This window comes from Planococcus citri, chromosome 2 (genome assembly GCF_950023065.1).
Source record: "Planococcus citri chromosome 2, ihPlaCitr1.1, whole genome shotgun sequence".
NCBI lineage: Eukaryota > Metazoa > Arthropoda > Insecta > Hemiptera > Pseudococcidae > Planococcus > Planococcus citri.
This window is the reverse complement of record NC_088678.1, coordinates 27298385-27318811: the sequence shown is the minus strand read 5'-3', so window position 1 is coordinate 27318811 and position 20427 is coordinate 27298385. Positions and strand designations below refer to the sequence as shown.

Sequence of the window (20427 nt, the reverse complement as noted above, 5' to 3'; positions counted from 1 at the left end):
AAAATAAAAACCAAATTTTTGGATTATCTAGCTATACATTGTTTGTAAATGGAATTAGAAATGAAAAATTTAGTAAAAAGCATGACTTTTGAAATCCCCTCCCCCCTCTCCCCACCCTCCAAAAAACACAAAAAAAAGATTTCTCCATTTTTTATAAAACTGCAATACAACTTTATGAATCAACTCGCACTTTTCAATACGTTTACCAACACTTCATTAATTTCATGTTTTTCTTGGTTTTTTTTTTAAATTGTGTAGGTCTAGTGCTTTAAATTTTTTTCAGAATTTAGGTAAACTGGAATGTTCAGTTTTTTTTTTGAATTGAAAATCTGAAAAATGCTAACAAGGGAACCTCTTGAGGTGTCACACTCCGATATGAACGGGACCGTCATTTTTGGAAAGAGCATAGTCTAAAACCCCCAAAACCAAATTTTCAGCTGCCCAAGTTCATTTTTCGATTTTTGGCGAATTTTTGAAAATTCAAAATTGACTGTTTTTGGCGATTTATGTTTTTTTTAAAAGTACGTACTTGATCAATAAAAACGGTCAAAATAAGTCCCAAAACTAATATTAATTACCCAAATCCAAATTTCACCATTTCTACCCATTCTGGAGCCTCCAGCGCGATTTTTCAATTTCTCCAGAATTTTGAATTTGCTCCAGAAGACGTGAATATGCAGTTGGGAAGATAAAAATCGAGTTGTAAACTACACTGTACCTGTGTAACGGGTTTATCCACATTTGAGCTGATTTTGAGAGTGACTCCTGAAAAGTGGCCTTTTGACCAGCTTTTTTCAAAATTAAAAAATCCAAAAAATCAAAAGTTCCCGAATTGTGTAGAAATTTTTGAAATTCTCGCGAATCGCTGCATTTTGTCCAAAACTAATCCTCCAAATCCAAATTTTACAATTTGCAGCCATTCTGGAGCCTCCAGCGCGATTTTTCAGTTTCTCCAGAATTTTGAATTTGCTCCAAAAGGCGTGAATACGCAGTTGGGAAGCTAAAAATCGAGTTGTGTATTATACTCGACCTGCTTAAAGAGTTTATCTACATTTGAGCCGATTTTGGGAGTGACACCTCAAAAGTGGTTTTTTGACCAGTTTTTTTCAAAATTAAAAAATCCAAAAAATCAAAAGATGACCGTTTGTGAGGAAATTTTTGAAATTTTCGCGAATCGCTGTATTTTGTCCGTAACTAACCCCCCTAATCAAAATTTCATAATTTCCAGCCATTCTGGAGCCTCCAGCGCGATTTTTCAATTTCTCCAGAATTCTGAATTTGTTCCAGAAGGCCTGAATATGTAGTTGGGCAGCTAAAAATCGAGTTGTGTATTATACTCGACCTGTTTAACGAGTTTATCTACATTTGAGCCGATTTCGGGAGTGAGACCTCAAAAGTGGTTTTTTGACCAGCTTTTTTCAAAATTAAAAAATCCAAAAAATCAAAAGATATCTACCGTTTGTGAGGGAATTTTTGAAATTTGCGCGAATCGCTGTATTTCTTCAAGAACTAACCCTCTGAGCGCAAATTCTAACATTTCCAGCCATTTTGGAGCGAGAGTGACACCTCAAACAACCACTCTTGAGGTGTCACTCTCAAAATCGGTTCAAATGTGGATTAACTCGTTAATCAGGTCGAGTCACGTCGAGTGTAATATACAACTCGATTGTTAGCTGCCCAACTTCATATTCACGTCTTCTGGAGCAACTTCAAAATTCTGGAGAAATTGAAAAATCGCGCTGGAGGCTCGAGAATGGCTGGTTATGGTGAAATTTGGATTTGGGTAATTGATATTAGTTTTGGGACTTATTTTTGAACATTTTTATTGATCAAGTACGAACTTTTTTTTAAAAAAACATAAATCGCCAAAAACAGTCAATTTTGAATTTTCAAAAATTCGCCAAAAATCGAAAAATGAAATTGGGCAGCTGAAAATTTGGCTTTGGGAGTTTTAGACTATGCTCTTTCCAAAAATCGCGGTCCCGTTCAAATCGGAGTGTGACACCTCAAGAGGTTCCCTTGTAAATAGGTAAGTAAATAATCACTGAATATACAAATCTTTCAAAATTTTGTCCTCGCTTTGCTTGGGCATTTACTTGATTGTTCATTTTTCTGTTCTTTTTTGAAGAAGTGATAGAAATATTACTGAAAATTTTCAGAACATTTTTTCTGACACAAAAAGGTTTGAAAATCTGTACATTTTGACTCAAACACTTTTATTTTTCAAGATTTTTTGGGAAATGAGGATGGAGGGTAAATATATACATATTTTAAAAAAGAATCCAGCATTTCCGAAAATTACCTCTCCTCTCCCCTCAAACACTTGAACCATCGCGTCGACAAATTTACAAACGAGTGCAGAGCCCCCCTCTCTCAAGTATTTTCTCAGACTCCATCCAATTTTGTACCTCTTAGGCTCTTAAATCGACTTAGTAGTTTCAAGTCACATTGAAAGAGCCTCAGCAGGTTTTTCAAAGATTTCCCAGCTTTCGAAAAATAAATCTAGGCTGCATGGATTTGAACTTGCAAAAATGAGATCTGAAAATTTACCTATGCAGAAATCCATCAATTAGGGTCACCAAAAAAAAATTGGATTTGTATTTGTATGTAGTTATTAAATTTCATTTCAACTCTCTTTTATGGAATTTCGTGAAAATTTAAAAATCCATAAACCCACTGGAGGCTTCATGAACTCTTCAAAATGATCACCAATCGGTTCAGAAGATTGAAGATAGGTCATCATAGGTCATAACTTGAAACTTCAGTCTTATATATTTTTGATTTTTTTTCTCGTAAGAAATTAAACGAATTTAAATTGTTGAAAATTAGCTAAAGATCTACATGTTGGTGTAATTTCGAATGCACTCTCATGATTTTTCTGCCTTTAATTCAAATTTTTCCCACCGGTTGATAAGTATTGATGTTTCCTTTGTGAATTTGTACAAACATATCTAGATATTTGGTTGAAAAAGTGGAGATTTTAAAAATAATTCGAATTCGAAAAAGTGTTTAAAAAATCATTCAAAGTTTGTCGAAACTCAAAAATTTCAATAGTCGACCTACACTAAGAAAATATTAGTTTATTCAGAAGTCCAATTTTTTGGTATTTGATTAATTTATTATTTTTTTCAATGCAGGGAATCATTTAATTTATGTAGGTACCTGTTGTTCTATTCTTTCATTTTCTTTCTTTTGTCACCATCCCAATCTCAAAGATCTCAATGATTATTGAAATGTGAATAATAATGCTCTCTGTAGGTGAATTTGTTAAGTTCTTTCAAGTTGGAAGAGGTTTGAACTATTGCAGAGTAGGTGGCCTCTATAATATTTCATGAGAAACTTGGTTTGTTGGTTAATTGGTTTGCGAAGTTTAGCGCACTCTACTGTTTTTCCGATGAAAATTAAAGTGACAATGAATGAATGGAGTGAGAAATTATTTTTTTCGGTGTTCTGATGTTCTAAAATCAGATTTTACAAAGGCATTTTTTCAACTTTGAAAACATTATTATTTTTATGACTCTTCTCCATTTTTCTCATACAATTTTATTTCTATTTTTTACTTTACTTTTTTGCAGTCACACTCAAGTTCCACCAATAAGTTTCATATAAAGCAACTGACTCGCATGCAAAATTATAAAAATTATTTTTAATGAGATTTGAAAGACATGGATTTACATTTATTATAAAATTATGGTAGGCATTTTTTTCTCATTTCTTCTTTTTCTTGTGTTTTCTTTTCTTTTTCACTTGGCTAGATTTCAATACGCTGGGTAGATCGCCTTCATACGATTTGTGCTCGATACAATAGTCTATGAACTCCTTCCAATTAGAATCACAGTACAATATGTTGGAATTACCGACAACAATAAGCAAAGCCATAGCTCGTGTTAATGCTACATTGAATCTCTGCAGACATAAAAAATGATTAGGTTCAAATGCAATGTACATAGGTACTCGTATAAAAAAAAAAGTCGAGGTAGACAATATTTTAAAACGAAATATTCATCTGTAACCTTACCCTAGGATCTTTTAAAAATCCCAACTTGAATTTATAATCTGTTTCTATCTGTTCAGTACTCGATCTAACTGTTGAAATAATTATGATCAATTTCTCGTTTCCTTGAAATTTTTCAACCGATCCTACTTCGATCTTACTCCAACCTCTGTGGTTTAAATATTTCTGAATTTTCTCAACCTGGGCATACACAGTAAAAATAATCTGTACTAGATATATTTTTATTTTACTCTAGTCTGATGATCATTTTTTTACGTAGGTAAGTAGGTATTTACATACTTGTTTTCGATATGGAGTTATTATTCCAATGTCTTTCTCTGTCACTTTATATCCATTCCACGAATCACCCAGCAATTTATCGACGTACTGTTTTACGATTTTTATTTCGTCCGTATTGAAATAGCTGAGTAAAATAAGAAAAAAATATAATGTTGACATAGTCATTTCTGGCATAACTGTCAATATGGGTATAGTTAATCACTACTCCCTATGACGATTAGAATTTTCTTCACATTCTCAAGGGGGAGAATGTGACTTGGTTGTTGTTAGTTGCCTGGGCTAGCTCATTCAGAGGCTTTTATTAGTTATGCAGAAATACTAGGTACAATAATTATGTAGTGAGGAAAGAACTTATTCAGACTCTCAATACAAATTAAAAATATTTTATTGATGGGTAATTTACATAGAAAAATACATGATCCTTAGACAAACATCAATATTTCCCTATGAGCCCCCTCAAGGAAGAGTATATACATTTTCACGTCATGTTACAATAAATTAAACGCTTGTTGTAATCGTATCTATAAATATCAAAATATAGCTACGATTAGAAAAGATACATTTACATTAATCGAAAGAAACAAGATGTAATTTTGTCTACACTCCATTGCCATGAAATAAATAAATAAATTAGAATAACCCAAAATCCCTCAAGATTACAAATTATTCTATCACCACTGGCGAGTAGCTGTAGTTAAAGTCGCCAGCTGAAGTAAGTTAATTCAAACTTACTCACCAAAACTGTACACGTTTGTCATCGCTTGTCTGGGCCTGTCCAATACTGTAGGCAATGATGACACTTAACTAAACGAGGTATCACTTTGACTTGGCTTGATTTGCTCATTACCGGCACAATGGCAAACCACCCAAAAAGGTACACATTATTGATTGGGGTGCAGATCAACGGACTGAAGATCGCGGAAATCACAGTAGTATTAGCCATCAAGGGATGGGAAAAAGCAAAAACCTTCGAACGCGAACTCGTTCTCATAGTTTTATTCCTTCATCCCATGATAAGAATTTCTATGATATTAAAGTAAAAACGCGTAACACTTATTTTCGAGACGAGGAACCGAGATTGTGCACTATCCGATGCCTATTCTCATACTGAACTTTGTGAATCTCAGTATATGTAAGAAACAGGGTAATTTTGGTCCCTCCCCCGAGATAATATGGTCAAAAAGAGGTGTGGAAAAGGCTTAAGGCGCTAATTATCAAAGAAATGCCGCTATCTGTCAATAAGCGAGCATTCTTACTAATAAATTTGTTTAATTAATCGCCTTGTTTTCCTATCTCGGGGTGTAAATGTCATCGCGGCTGTCAACCCTGTAATTGATATAGTCTTTACTTCGTAAAGGGGATCCAGCCGTTCGTGACGTCAAATGTATTTGTACATTTCTTTCTATTTAAAAGATACCTACACGTTTCCGATACCTATCGGTATAAGGGGTAGCTAAAATAAGCATCCCTTTAAGTGGTCCTTAATAGAATGACCGCTTATAACGATGCGGGCCACCTACACTCTGTCAATGTATTGAAAAATTAAATTTTGTGTTTGAATTTTGGAACATTGTTATAAATGGTTTTTAAAATTAAAAATTGAGAACCTTTTTTAATTTTTTAAAATTTTGAGGGTATTTTTGATGGAAAAATTGGAGCAAGTCTTACTTTAAAATAAAAATATTTAATTTACTGCAAATTTTCAAAGAATAATAATTATTTCCAATTTTATTCCTTTGAGGGGTTTTCGGATGTTCTCTCTAAATGAGTTTGTTTATTTTTTGATTTTTTACTTAACGCAAAACCATTTTTGCTGATTTTAATACTCGTATTTAATTTTGATTTAAAACAACAATTTTTTTAAATATTCGTGCTTCTTACCTTGGAGAAATATCTTCACGACTATCGTTTCCATTATTAACCGAGCGAAATATGATTGGAAAATCAGGATCTTTTAGTCCTTTCCAACCTCTGGCAAGGGTGGTAATCTTTCTATATCCTACCGCCTATAAAAGTAGATTAGTTAATTTGGTTTTGTCTTTTGAAAATTTATTCCGGTTGTTGTATTTTTTCTTAGTCATACCTTTAATTCTCCATGGTAAAAGTTTTTATTCGGTATGTGTAAAATTTGTTCGTGAGATCGATAGTTGTTAATTAATTTGGTGATGATTCCATATCCATTCGAACTATTGTTTACATTCCGTCGATATAATTCAATCTTTGACATGAGACGCTCCAATAAAGAAATATCTGTAAAAATAACACACGAACTCGTGGAAATTCATGATGCTCGCATACTTATCGCATATTTGACTCGTATCATTTAATTTTTAATTTACCGTATCCTAAAGAAACAGCCAAAGGAGATGTGACCACTGGTCTGAGTTGTTGAGGATCACCAGACAAAACCAGACAGCACCCGTCACCAAAAAATCCAGCCAAAGGAACAAGGATATCTGTTTCAGTGGCATGTCCCGCTTCGTCGATGAACAAATAATCGAAATATCCTTTCCCGATACCTTTATCGACCAACCTGGAATTTTTTTCCAAATGACTTTGATTAAACACACATCTATGTAGTTGAATTTACTCGAAAATTTCCATAAAATAATATTTAATGATTACCATCCGGCAGTAATTGTAGTCGCAGCGATGATACTTTTTTTGTCCAAATCCGGAACATATATCTTATTAACGCTGCAGTCTTTCAACTCAGGATTTGCAAGCCTATGTTTAGCATATAATCTCATCACATCTTCGTGAGGAATATCAGTATCGAGTAATAAACGCTGCACGATTACATCTACAGCTGAATTGGAGGGAGCACAAATGAAAATTCGCGATTTCTTAAGCGAGGAGAAAGATTTTTTCCAAATTTGATAAATAGCAGTGACCAAGGTTGACGTCTTTCCAGTTCCTGGAGGGCCGAAAAGTACATAAGGTGCGGGATGAGCGCTGTTTTCCAGTATATTCTTGATGGCTTGGTATTGTTGATCATTTATTGGTTGCGAGCTTGAAATGTCCGTCCCTTTCAATCTGCAAAGGTGAAAAACTCGTTAGATGAATATCGAATGGTAAAGTTCCTTTCTTATTTTTTTTGTAGGTCTTTCAACATACGTTGCTTGAAAATTCAATTAATCAAGTATTTCAGATGTATTGACCTTGATAACATTTTCTGTGTCTAAATTTCTCAAAATGATCTGTTTCTCAAAAAAAAACTTCCACTGCCATACAAGCAATGCTTCCCTTATTTATTTATTCATCATTATTTTAGGTATGTACTGAGGTGCCCCAAAGTCAGTTTACGCCATCAAAAATCACATATAATTGAAGAGTGATATTCCAAAACTCGCTTTGTCCATTTTCACAACTTTTCAGGAGAGAGGAAAAACAGTTTCCCTTTAAACGGGTAAATTGGCTTTTTAGGCGAGTTTAGCACTTTATTTGGGTGGATTTATGATGTAGGAGTGTAGGTATACACTTCATCCACTAAATACTGCTGAAAAAAATTTCAATAAAAATGGACAAAGCGCGTTTTGGAACATTATTTTTTTTTTAAATTTTTAGTGAATTGGCTATTTAGGTGAGTTTAACACCTCATTTTGGTAGGTTGATGATGTAGGAATGTGAGTTAATACTTCATCTACCAGGTACCACTGAAAACCCAACTTTGATAAAAATGGACAAAGCGAGTTTTGGAATATCACTCTTCAATTCAAGAACTAAGCCTTCTAAAGAAAAACTAATGGCAATGATCTGATAGGAAATTTTATTCTCTACAATTTTCTTGCATGTGATTTTTCTCTAGGATGCACCGTTCGCTGGGAAAATCAACTTTTATGTCAAAAAACGTGATTTTAAAAAAATAAAAAAATAAAAAAATTGGGAAAAAAATTCAAAATTAATTCACCAGTCAAGTTCGGTTATTTTTAACATGATCCCCATAATTCGATGAAATATGAATGATCTTTTCAAAAAAAAAAAAACACGTCAATTTTTTTTTTTATAAAAACGACAAACCCTTGGGGGAGGGGTGCTACCAAAATCAAATTTTGTAAAAATGAAAAAAAAATCGAGTGATATGTCAAAATGTAGGTTTTTTGGGTCGAGAAATACGAATCTGAGATCCTTTTTTCCCTAAAATCCCTTGGGGAGGAGCTACAAAAATCAAATTTTGTAAAAATGAAAAAAATGTATATAATGGTATGTCAAAATATAGGTTTTTTGGGTCGAGAAACACGAATCTGAGGTCCTTTTTTTCGCTCAGATCCCTCGGGGGCCATTGAGGAGGTGCTGTACTATTCTTGAGATATCTCGTCTCAAATGCGACTACATTTCAACTAAATTAACGCGAAGTAATTGTGAGTGAATAAGGCATAAGTTCTTTTATTCAACTCGTTTCAGAACCACAATTGCGTGAAAATGTGTGTTTGAGTGTGTAGAATTTGAGTGCGGTTAGTTACTTTGCGACTAGGCGCGATTTTTCTAGTTAAGATACAAAATAACCGACGATAGCGGGTCGAATGATTGAAAAACTGTGAAATAAAACCCCCCAATGAGTGAAAAAAGGACTTCGGATTCGTGTTTCTCGACCCAAATAACCTATATTTTGACGTATCACTCGATTTTTTTTTATCTTTACAAAATTTGATTTCAGTAGCACCTCCCTAAGGGCCCTCAAGAGTACTGAGGAAAAAAAGTACCTCATATTCGTGTTTCTCGACCAAAAAAACCTATATTTTAACATATCACTCGATTTTTTTTTGATTTTTACAAAATTTGATTTTGGTAGCACCTCCTTAATGGCCCCCGAAGGGTCTGAGCGAAAAAAGGACCTCAGATTCGTGTTTCTCGACTCAAAAAACCTACATTTTGACATATCACTCAATTTTTTTCCATTTTTACGACATTTGATTTTGGTAGCCCCCCCCTCCCAAAGGGTCTTGCGTTTTTATAAAAAAAAAATTGACTTTTTTTTTGAAAAGATCATTTATATTTCATCAAATTATGGGAATCATGTTGAAAATAGCGGAACTTGAATGCTGAATTAATTTTAAATTGTTTTCATTTTTTTTTAAATTCACGTTTTTTGACATAAAAGTTGATTTTCCCGGCGAACGGTGCATTTTAGAGAAAAATCGTAAGCAAGAAAATTGTCGAGGATAAAATTTTCTATCAGATTAATGTCATTAGTTTTTCTTTAGGAGACTTAGTTCTCGAATTAGATGTGATTTTTGATGGCGTAAACTGACTTTTGGGCACCCCAGTATTTTACAGAATTTAGGTCCCAGAAACACCAATATTGTTTAGGGAGCCCAGGGGTGCGTTCACTTTGGCTGTCAAAATTGGGTATACCATACCCGATTTCATTAGGTATAAACAAACTTTATGATGCACAAATTAGTTCGAAATTGGAAAATTAATTGGCTAATGATAGGCAAATTTCTCCGAATAAAATGAACACGTTTGGTATTTCACTAGTCAACAGAAGACAACCAACAATATTTCTGTTTTCTCAGATAAAATTGACGTTTTGTTTATGGATCCAAATCTTTCAAAGAACGAAACATTCTGATTGGCTAATGCTTTGTTTATACCTAATGAATTCGAGTATACCCAATTTCATTAGGTATGAAAATTAATTGGCTAATGATAGGAAAATTTCTCCGAATAAAATGAACACGTTTGGTATTTCATTAGTCAACAGAAGACAACCAACAATATTTCTGTTTTCTCAGTTAAAAATTGACGTTTTGTTTATGGATCCAAATCTTTCAAAGAACAAAAAATTCTGATTGGCTAATGCTTTGTTTATACCTAATGAATTCGAGTATACCATCATCGATGGAGTATACCCGATTTCTACATGCAAAGTGAACGCACCCCTGGGAGGCTTTTTCTAGAGAAGGAAGTTATTTAGGAAGATTTTGACCAGAAATAAAAAACTTTTAAGAGGGTGCTCTACGTTTGTTTGTTTACATTTTTAGCATACCCGCGGGCAGAGATTAGACATTTTTTTATTAGTTGGAGAGAATGAAAGTGAATAATTATGAGTGAAAACGTTATTACTGTATTGAAACGATATAATAAAACTTTGAAACAAGCTAAACGATTAAAATATAATGAATTCAGACGATTCTCTATATTCGAGCATTCATTGTCAGTCATCAGACACTTGACACAAGATTATTCTGAAACTACTGAACAGAATTTGATGAAATTTGAATATGTTGTGCAGAAATGAATTCCCGACAACTTGACGTTGCCCTTTTTTTGATTAATTTTGTTAAATCAAAGTTATATAGCCATTTGAAATTTTCAAATGGCAATATCTCCAAAAATACAAAGAAATTTGAAAAAAAAGGGCAACGTCAACCTCTCTGGACCATTTTTATGCACAATATATCCAAATTTCATCAAATTCTGTTCAGTAGTTTCAGAATTATGGTGTGATGACTCAGATGACTGACAATGAATGCTCGAATTATAGAGAATCGTCTGAATTCATTATATTTTAATCATTTAGCTTGTTTCAAAACTTTATTATGTTGTTTCAATACAGTAATAACGTTTTCACTCATAATTATTCACTTTCATTCTCTCCAACTAATAAAAAAATGTCTAATCTCTGCCCGGGGGTATGCTAAAAAGTAAACAAACAAAAGGTAGAGCACCCTCTTAAGAAATTAGAAATGTTTACAAACTTCAATTTTTTATTATTATTTTTATTTTTTTTCAAAAATCAATCGATCAAAAGTATTGATTTTTCAAAAGAAAAATGTACCTAGGTAATAACCTAATTTTAATAAATGTTTTCCAAACAAAATTTAGAAGAATTTTTTAAATATTACGCGCGATTACCAATTATTTTTACATTGTAATTTGTAAAATTTATATTTTTTCTCACTTGCGAGAGGGCAGATGAGAATAATGTTTTTTTGGGAGAGGGGAATCGGAATCCGAATGCCCGTTTTCTATTTCATTTTCTAATCAGTCCATCGGCTCCATCCGATTGTGTATTTTCAACTTCAAGTAAATTTTATCGTCGATTAAACGAGCGATGCGATGTACCTAATGAAGTATAATGATCAACGTTTAATAAACTACCTACAAATTAATATCGGTCAAAACGAAAAAAATGATAGTTAGGTACGTGTAAAGTGATATCATGCTTTGTGACTGTTTATATGATGGTTATACAGGTACAGGGTGTTCCGAGAATCGTCTGCCAAAATTCAACTGTACTGCAGATAGTCCTCGAGGAGACGAACAAAAAACGTTATTATGACTGGTTGCCTATCTTGTGAATTGAAGAAGCCATCGTGCTTCGCAAAAATCGAAATTTATCTACTATAATTTTTGAAAAAAATCATCAGAAATAAGGAAATGTTCGAATCATTCAAATTATGTCCATATCCCATAGTACTCCAGTAGACGAACAAAAAATATTATTAGACTGATTGCCCATCTTCAAAATTGAAGGGGCAACCTTGATTAAAAATTTCTAAATTTGGGATGCTTCAAATTCAAATCTTCAAGTTGTGCTGGCGCCTTCAATTTTGAAGATAGGCAATTTGTTATAATAACATTTTTTTTGTTCGTCCATTTGAGCACTATGGATTACTGAAGTCATTTCATTCAATGAAGCAGACATTTTCTTACCATCTGTAAATTGAAAAAGTTGCACAACTTTTGGCCAAAAATGTAACAATTTTGAAAAATTCCCCAAAAATGAGAAAATGTTTGGATCATTTCAGTGACTCCACTAACTCATAGTATTTGAGCAGACAAACAAAAAAAGTTATTATGAGAAATTGCCTATCTTCAAAATTGAAGGGACCAACACAATTTGAAAATTTGAAATTTTCAAAATCTAGGGCAGGGCACTACAAATTTGGAAATTTGGAATCAAGTTTCCCCCTTCAATTTTGAAGATAGGCAATCAGTCTAATAATTTTTTTTGTTCGTCTACTGGAGCACTATGGGATATGGACATCATTTGAATTGAATAATTCAAACATTTCCTTATTTTTGATGATTTTTTTCAAAAATTATAGTAAATTTCGATTTTTCCGAAGCACGTGGCTTCTTCAATTCATAAGATAGGCAACCAGTCATAATAACGTTTTTGTTCGTCTCCTCGAGGAGGACGATCTTCAGTTGAATTTGGGCAGACGATTCTCGGATCACCCTGTGTATTGTGGTGTTTCTTCTGTTTAAAATTCTCGGAGAACGGAGATAAGGGAACGAAAGTGATAAAAAAAGAATACCATTAAATGTTTATAAATTCATTTCATTTTTGGCAACGTTTAATATCTGTTATCGAATTCGGGAATTCCTATTCGTTTCACCGACCGAGTGTGACTTACTTTATTGTTTTAGTTTAAACTTTCTCGTTAAATGTTAAGATTTTAATTACAAACCTCGTGTAATAGGTAAGTGAACTTGAACAATTTTTATTTCTATTCAAATCTCTTCCACTTTTGCAAAATGTTAATGTCCTGATTTCCTCTCAATATTGAAACCCAGTTGGAACTAAACAAATTTCGATCACTCTTAATTTCAGATCACAATCAACTGATCAAAAATGGAAAATACAAGCAATGAAACGTCCTTTGAAAAACTGCAGCCAGATACGAAAATGCAAATACTCTTGACGTCGTTGAATTTTCTAATGGTTTTCCTTTCGGTCGCTTGCTTGGTTATTTATTTGATCAAGTTTTTTAGATCCAATAGGCCTACTCAAACATTAGCCACTAGAAATCTTACAATGTATTGTGTTTACTTGCTTATCATTTATTTTGTCTCGTATGTTGCTGAACCTTTCGTTGGACTTGACTTTTTACAGTATCAAAAAATAGTTGACGTATTTATGCGTATATTATTACCATATTCATTATTTATAATGGCTTTCGATACATGCTTGTGTCTGAGAAGCAATGTAGTAGATTTTAAAGCTTCTTCGTCATCGTTAGAGCCGAATAATCGGAAATTTCTCATTTATCGTTTATCTGAAATTAGCGTTTCTTTACTTATTGCTATATTTGTTGAATATTTTCCTTTTTGTTCTAAAGGTATAATTGTGGTAAAAGAAGTAGTGATACTGAGTATTGGTTTGCTTTGTATCATTTTTTATATCGCTGCCGAATGCTACGTCAATATGGCTAAGATCAATAGATTATCACTACCGTTTGAATTTTCTCTATATTTACGTGTTCTGATGGCGATTGGAATAATTTCCTTCTTCCGAAACACATTGTTCGGAATTAGGTTAATATTGATACTTCGTAATGGAATTTCAAGCCAACTACTAAATTACTTGGTGGAACTCTCTTTGAATGCCGAAGGATTACTTATTGGAGTAATTTTCATATTCAAGAAGGATATTTTCCAAAGGAAACTCGATCAATTAACTGTACCAATAAATTCAGCCTGAAGTCAAAGTCTTTAGTCTCCTCAAAAAAAAAATTACAATACCTACCTACGTAGTTATCAACTTGATGTTTAGTGTACCTATAATTACTTTTTAGCTTAGTTGCCTAGTCATGATGTTTTAAAATTTGTATACTTATACTAGTCCTAGGTACCTACCAAAAAAAACAATTTTATGATGAAATAAGGTATACACATTACGCTAGGACTTGTGTTCAGATTATAATTTTGTATGTATTTGTAATTTTGATGACTGCATTTTGTGGTTTAGCATTTTACAGTTTAGAAGGTCATTAAATGTTGATATTCAAAACTTGAGATTTTGAACGATTTTTTTTTCTCAATTGTAAGTTTAACAAGAGAAATTGAACTTAAACTCAAAGCTACGAGTATGATTTAAAATTCTTATATAGGTAGATTTGAAATAAGTACATATCATATTTTCAAAATGAACACTTTGAGCATTGAGCCTATCAAGAAAAATAAGCGCAATAAACATTTGTACGAGACGTAACAAGAAATAATGCCTTATCTACAAACCACATCTTTTTTCAAAATTCTCTACCCTACTAGGGTATACTAAAAAAAAAAAAAAATAACAAAGCATGGAAATCTCCTCAACTGAACCTTTTTGAACGAAAATTTGATATTCATGCGAAGCATCTTTAAATAAACTAGTCTCCTTATCATTCAAACTTTGGAAAAGAAATATATTACTAGTCGGGGGGCCCGCATAAGGATCACTTGCACCCCCTGCCGATCCTCCGGGACAACTTTTTTCTTAAAGGGGAGGCCTAAGGAATATTTCTAGCCATTGTCCTCAAAAAAAAAGTGCCCCTACTTACAAAATGGCGGCCATTTTGATTGACAGGTCAGCCGAAATCGCAGATTTTGCGTTCCAACATAGAACTAGCATAATATTTTTTAAACCGTACAAAGGTAGATCGAAAGAGCAGGCAAAAATTCATCACCTGTCAAAATTTCAAGTGCTAAAGTGCCTTTTTCGATTTTTGGTGAATTTTCAAATTCAAATTTTGGCCAAAATGTGAGAAAAAATCAAAATTTTACCAAATTGACCTAGGAAGCTGAAATTTGGGATATACCCTATTTTCGACCTGCCAAATCGATTAGAAACTGTTTCAAACCGTTTTGAGCAGTTCTGGAGCCTCCAGCAGATTTTCGAAACTCGAAATACCCACAAAATTTCATCAAATGGAGTTGGAAAGCCGAAATTAGTTCTGCAAACTAATTTCAATACGCTATGAAGTCAAGTGCAGGTGAATTTCAAGGTATTTTGAAGCCTCCAGCGATTTTTTGAAAATTACTGGAGCCTCCAGTAGATTTTTGAAATTTGAAATTTCTCAAAATTTCCTCAAAATGGAGATGGAAAGCTGAAATTAACTATGCACTCCAATTTTAACACCCTCTGAAGACGACTTCAGGTGGATTCGAGTCATTTTCGAGCGTTCAGTGGCCTTTTTGAAGGGTTTCATGGCATTTTTAGCAGAATTGAAATTTCCAAAAAGTAGCTGGAACCTTCAAAACCACTTGAAGCCACCATGCAGTCGACTTCATATTATTGTATTGAAATTAAGTTGCAGAGTAAATTTTGGCTTGCTAACCCCATTTCATTAAATTTTGGGGAAATTTCAAGTTTCAAAAATCTACTGGAGGCTCCAGTAATTTTCAAAAAACCGCTGGAGACTTCAAAACGACTTGAAATGTACCTGCAGTCGATTTCATAGCGTATTGAAATTAGTTTGCAGAATTAATTTCGGCTTTCCAAGTCCATTAAATGAGAATTTCGAGTTTCAAAAATCTACTGGAGGCTCCAGTAATTTTCAAAAAATCGCTGGAGGCTCCAAAACAATTTGAAATTCACCTATAGTCGACTTCATAGAGTATTGAAATTAGTTTGCAGAATCAATTTCGGATTTCCAACTTCGTTTGATGAAATTTTGTGGGAATTTCGAGTTTCAAAAAATTGCTGGAAGCTCCAAAACAACTTGAAATTTACCTGCAGTCGACTTCATAGCGTATTGAAATTAGTTTGCAGAATTAATTTCGGCTTTCAAGTCCATTAAATGAGAATTTCGAGCTTCAAAAATCTACTGGAGGCTCCAGTAATTTTCAAAAAATCGCTGGAGGCTCCAAAACAATTTGAAATTCACCTATAGTCGACTTCATAGAGTATTGAAATTAGTTTGCAGAATCAATTTCGGATTTCCAACTTCATTTGATGAAATTTTGTGGGAATTTCAAGTTTCAAAAAATTGCTGGAAGCTCCAAAACAACTTGAAATTTACCTGCAGTCGACTTCATAGCGTATTGAAATTAGTTTGCAGAATTAATTTCGGAAGAAATTTTGTGGGAATTTCGAGTTTCAAAAATCTGCTGGAGGCTCCAGAACTGCTCAAAACGGTTTGAAACAGTGCCCAATCGATTTGGCATGTCGAAAATAGGGTGTATCCCAAATTTCAGCTTTCTTGATTAATTTGGTAAAATTTTGATTTTTTCCCCTCATTTTTAGACTAAATTTGATTTTCAAAAATTCACCAAAAATCGAAAAAGGCACTTTAGCACTTGAAATTTTGACAGGTGATGAATTTTTGCCTGCTCTTTCGATCTACTTTTGTACGGTTTAAAAAATGTTATGCTAGTTCTATGTTGGAACGCAAAGTCTGCGATTGCGGCTGACCTGTCAATCAAAATGGCCGCCATTTTGTAAGTAGGTGCACTTTTTTTTTGAGGACAAGGGCTAGAAATATTCCTTAGGACTCCCCCTTTAAGAAAAAAGTTGTCCCGGAGGATCGGCAGGGGGTGCAAGTGATTCTTATGCGGGCTCCCCGACTATACCTACAGTTGATGTTTCGACATTTACATAATTTTATTGGTTTATTTGGACATTCCATGAAATCAGACCAATTTTGAGCTTGAGTCCTCTAGTTTTGCTCCTTTTTCCAATTTTTCAAAAATTTTTTGATGGTGAAGAATCCATTATTTTTTTTACATTTTATTATTGTGCTGGAAAATCATTGTTTTTTTCAGTTTACCGAGATACATTGAAAATATTCTTTTTACTCGATTAAATTTTTCATTCTAAAATTCGATATTCTAACAAAATATAATTAGTATAGTTGCCTATACCTAAGTAGAAAAATTGTGTTTTGACATGGTGCGTTTATTTTTTTCATTTTTCCAGTCCTTTCATCATTATGTAGGTACCTACATATTAAGTCTCAGAAAAATTAGCATCGCAACGGTTCCTAATTTGATTTTCATTTTTTTCATTTTTCTTTTTTTTTGAAATATCAAGTTGTCTTGATTTCTTTATAAGTATTACAACATATAATTATTTATTGTTTTATCACCTACGTCAAACATCTAGTTCTGTTTTCGCTCTTTTTTCTAAATGTTTGAAACTTCTTTCAAAACGATTTCTCTCCAGTCTCCACCCTAACCTTCAAACCATACTCTCCATTTCATATTGTCGAAACGACTAATAATAATTTTTGAAACGTGATGAGTAAATAATTGTATAGGTCTTAGGTACGTACCTCATGGTTGTATTAGGTTTCGTTTTGAATTTTTTTGGAAAAAGCGTTGTGCTGATTGTTGCTTGATTTTCGATTTGATCTAATGCTCGATGAGATAGCATGAAAGGTCGTCGATTTATTTTGAATTCGACGTGAACCAATTCTTTATTCACGTATTTAAATTTGCGCGAATGGGCAGCGACGTATATTTTGTCTCGTTCTATAATTTCTATGCAACCTTCGTACGCACATCTGAACATGTCGTTTCTTTTATGTATTAGAACTTGATCTTGTGGTAACAGCGATGGGCGCCCTTCCGAGAGATTGGGAATCTGCAAAAATTATTGAAAATATAAATCTTGAACTATACGAGTAGGTAACTGAGATCTATTCGTAAGTGAATTTTTGAAAAAAAAATACTGAAATCCAGATGACTCACATTTATACCATATAATGGTCGTCTATCAGTCAGTAATGTGACATCTTTTTGATTATATCGTTCCATTTCCTTTTGAGCGTGGTGTTCTTCGATCCATAAAACGTTGTGGAAGTAATCAACGTAATTTCCTTCTCTCAGTGTTCCCATAGCATCATGCAGTCCGAGTTCTTTCAATATACTGCTCCTGCAATGTTCATCGCATAGGCACAGATTTATAATATAAAGTGAGAACTGTGTAAGTCAGATTGTTATTCTAGAAAACAGAATTACAAATATGATGACAATTACCACTTACAAATTATTCTGATCCAAGTTTTGAAAATTTTTTCTTCCTCTGAGCATATTTTCCAGAGATTCCATCAGTTTATCTGGTATTTCGTATTTCCGTAAAAATATTTTTGTTTTTGAAATTAATTGATTTTGCTGTTGTAATCTGTCTCTTGGGATTTGTTGTTTAACGTTTGGGAATCTGATTATTTCCCTGTTTTCTCTGCAGTATGGTTTGAATGGACCTAGAATTTCTCTTAAATCTTCCTTTTCTACCCGGATAATCTGCGAAATGAAGTTTTCTTTTGTTAATTAATTCGAAGAACTCTATGAGTATGGACGCGATGTAAAAATTAGTCAATGCATCAATTTCTTTGAAAATGCATTTTTTCTTATCAAATTCAAAACAGTATGATGACTAATAAAGAACTTATCAGAGTTCAGTTATCAAACTCGAATAATTAGCACGTTTCGAATATTTTGTGCTGCTTCTACGTAGCGTTTCAAATTAAATTACGGTATACGAGGTAGGTACTAGACACCTCTAAAGTTTTCGTAATTTTTAAACCTTAGAGAAATAAGTGTAAGAAAGTGTACCTACACCGTACACTAATTTAGGTTACTTTACTTACTACTTCAATCAATGAGTATTTGGGTTTTTGATATTTCTGTCCCCGGATTTTTAATTTTAATACACAAATAATGCTTTTATGAGGAGGTTCCGTGTAATCACAAAAACGAGCAACTTGTTTGAACACAAGTGGAAACGGTTTATCTATAAAAAAAATTTTAAAAAAATAGGTAAGTCAAGGTTCCTGTCATTTTGACGAAATAATTTTTTTTTCATTTTTATTTTACAAAATTACCACCAAGAAGAGTTTAAATTTGAAAAACAAAAGCGAGTAAGTAGGTCTATAGGTACCTACCATTTTCAAGATAAAAAGGGAGTTCGCTGGAATCAGCTTTTACTTCATCGTGAATTTCAATTTCAAACACATCGCTGATTTCAGAACAATTCTGTGAGAAACGGTTTCTTTCAATTGGAATTTTGATTTTTGACCTTAGTTCGTATATTCTCAAAGGAACCGAGACAGAATAAGTTATCGATTTCGCTTTGTTTCTGGAAAAAAAATTCTCTATAAAATAAATACATAACATTATTATGGGATACCTACGGTAAGAGTTTTCAAAAACGCGAAGGAAAAATAATCTTATTTTGAATAATGCACTTACCGATTTTGGGTATACCAATATCTCAACTTATGTCTTTCATCTGTTTTCGAATGAGTGGTGAGTTTGTTGTGATCGTTGAAAACTAGATCGCAAATTTCGCATCGTAAATTCATCTTTCCTGAAATTTGACAATAAGGTAAATGTTCCTGTTCCTAACGAACGTGCCTGATGTTTGAAATATTTATCCACTTACCTATAGTTGATTGACTTTGAAAGAAATTCAACCGGTAAAACGAAAACTAAAAAAATAACGCTATCATTTCGTTGACTGAAACATCAATGTACTAGGTACTTAGAGCTAATACAAATTCAAACACTCAAGCGTCGTCGATATGATATCGCGAATTCGTTTTGTTTTCCCTACCACTGATTTTTTTATCGACGTTATCTTCTGTGTACATAACACAGCTCGGATGCGAAATCAAGATACATGGAATTATTTAATATGCTTACCATATATATGATCTTAAAATTATTGCTTATCGCTTATTAATGAAGTATAGCGAAGAAAAACGCGACTGGATATTTTTCATTTGCTATTATCAATTCTGTTCTCAGGTCATACAAACTGCTGACGATGTTCCGGATTCCGCGGATACTACTAACCTTGTAGTTATAAGTATGTAGTATAGGTACCTAGAGCAATTTTTTTGTTCAGTTTGTAATTTTATCATTTTTTGCTTATTTGCAGAGATCCTTTTTTCATGCACAGCAGAAACTTATTTGCTGTAGAGCTAAAGGCATTTTTGGGAGATTTGAAAGTCATACCTATGTGTTTTGGAACTGAATGATAGTTTTTTAGAAATATTCCAACTTCAGAAAAGAAATCAAACAAGCCCGAATGAAATGAGGGAAAAATTTGTCGGAAAATTCAAGTTTCGAAAAGTAAAAAAATAAAAAATAAAAACCAACAGTCCTGAGCGAAGCGACTCAGCGAGGGCCGAAGTTTTCTAAAATTTATAATTCAAGAAATAAATTACATATTTTTTTTTTTACAAGGAGTTATACGCAATATTTCCATATTTGACATTATTTGAAATTCAAGTACGTATAAGCTCGTACGCTTCAAGTTTCAAAAAAGTCTACAAAATAACTTTTATTAATTCTAAAAGTAAAAATGTGATGAAAGAGAAGCGAGCGCCAAATACTGACTCATTTATTAATTAGAATTATTGGTATTTCTTGAAATCGTCGTATGTATGTAAAATAAAATATTGCCAACTTAT

At 33.1% G+C, this 20427-nt stretch overlaps 1 protein-coding gene and 1 long non-coding RNA gene across 3 annotated transcripts; one reads left to right on the top strand and one right to left on the bottom strand.

The window, feature by feature from the left end:
• Positions 1-3626: 3626 nt before the first annotated feature.
• LOC135835291 (putative helicase mov-10-B.1) lies at positions 3627-19538 on the bottom strand. 2 transcript variants are annotated; one of them, XM_065349475.1, is made up of 14 exons: positions 19395-19538; positions 19202-19319; positions 18895-19088; positions 18601-18743; positions 17997-18253; positions 17702-17885; positions 17284-17594; positions 6920-7330; positions 6634-6827; positions 6378-6544; positions 6176-6300; positions 4295-4418; positions 4019-4219; positions 3627-3906 (listed from the first exon to the last, which is right to left on the bottom strand). In XM_065349475.1, exons 2-14 carry the CDS (start codon positions 19312-19314, stop codon positions 3709-3711), a joined length of 2622 nt encoding a protein of 873 aa, XP_065205547.1. In that variant the 5' UTR covers positions 19315-19319; positions 19395-19538; the 3' UTR covers positions 3627-3708. The 2 variants fall into 2 exon arrangements, with proteins under 2 accessions (XP_065205547.1, XP_065205548.1); XM_065349476.1 differs by having other exon boundaries at positions 4019-4195; positions 19395-19536.
• LOC135835294 (uncharacterized) lies at positions 12558-14044 on the top strand. Its single transcript, XR_010556853.1, has 2 exons — positions 12558-12729; positions 12861-14044. It is a non-coding gene; the product is annotated as an uncharacterized LOC135835294 (long non-coding RNA).
• Positions 19539-20427: the final 889 nt, after the last annotated feature.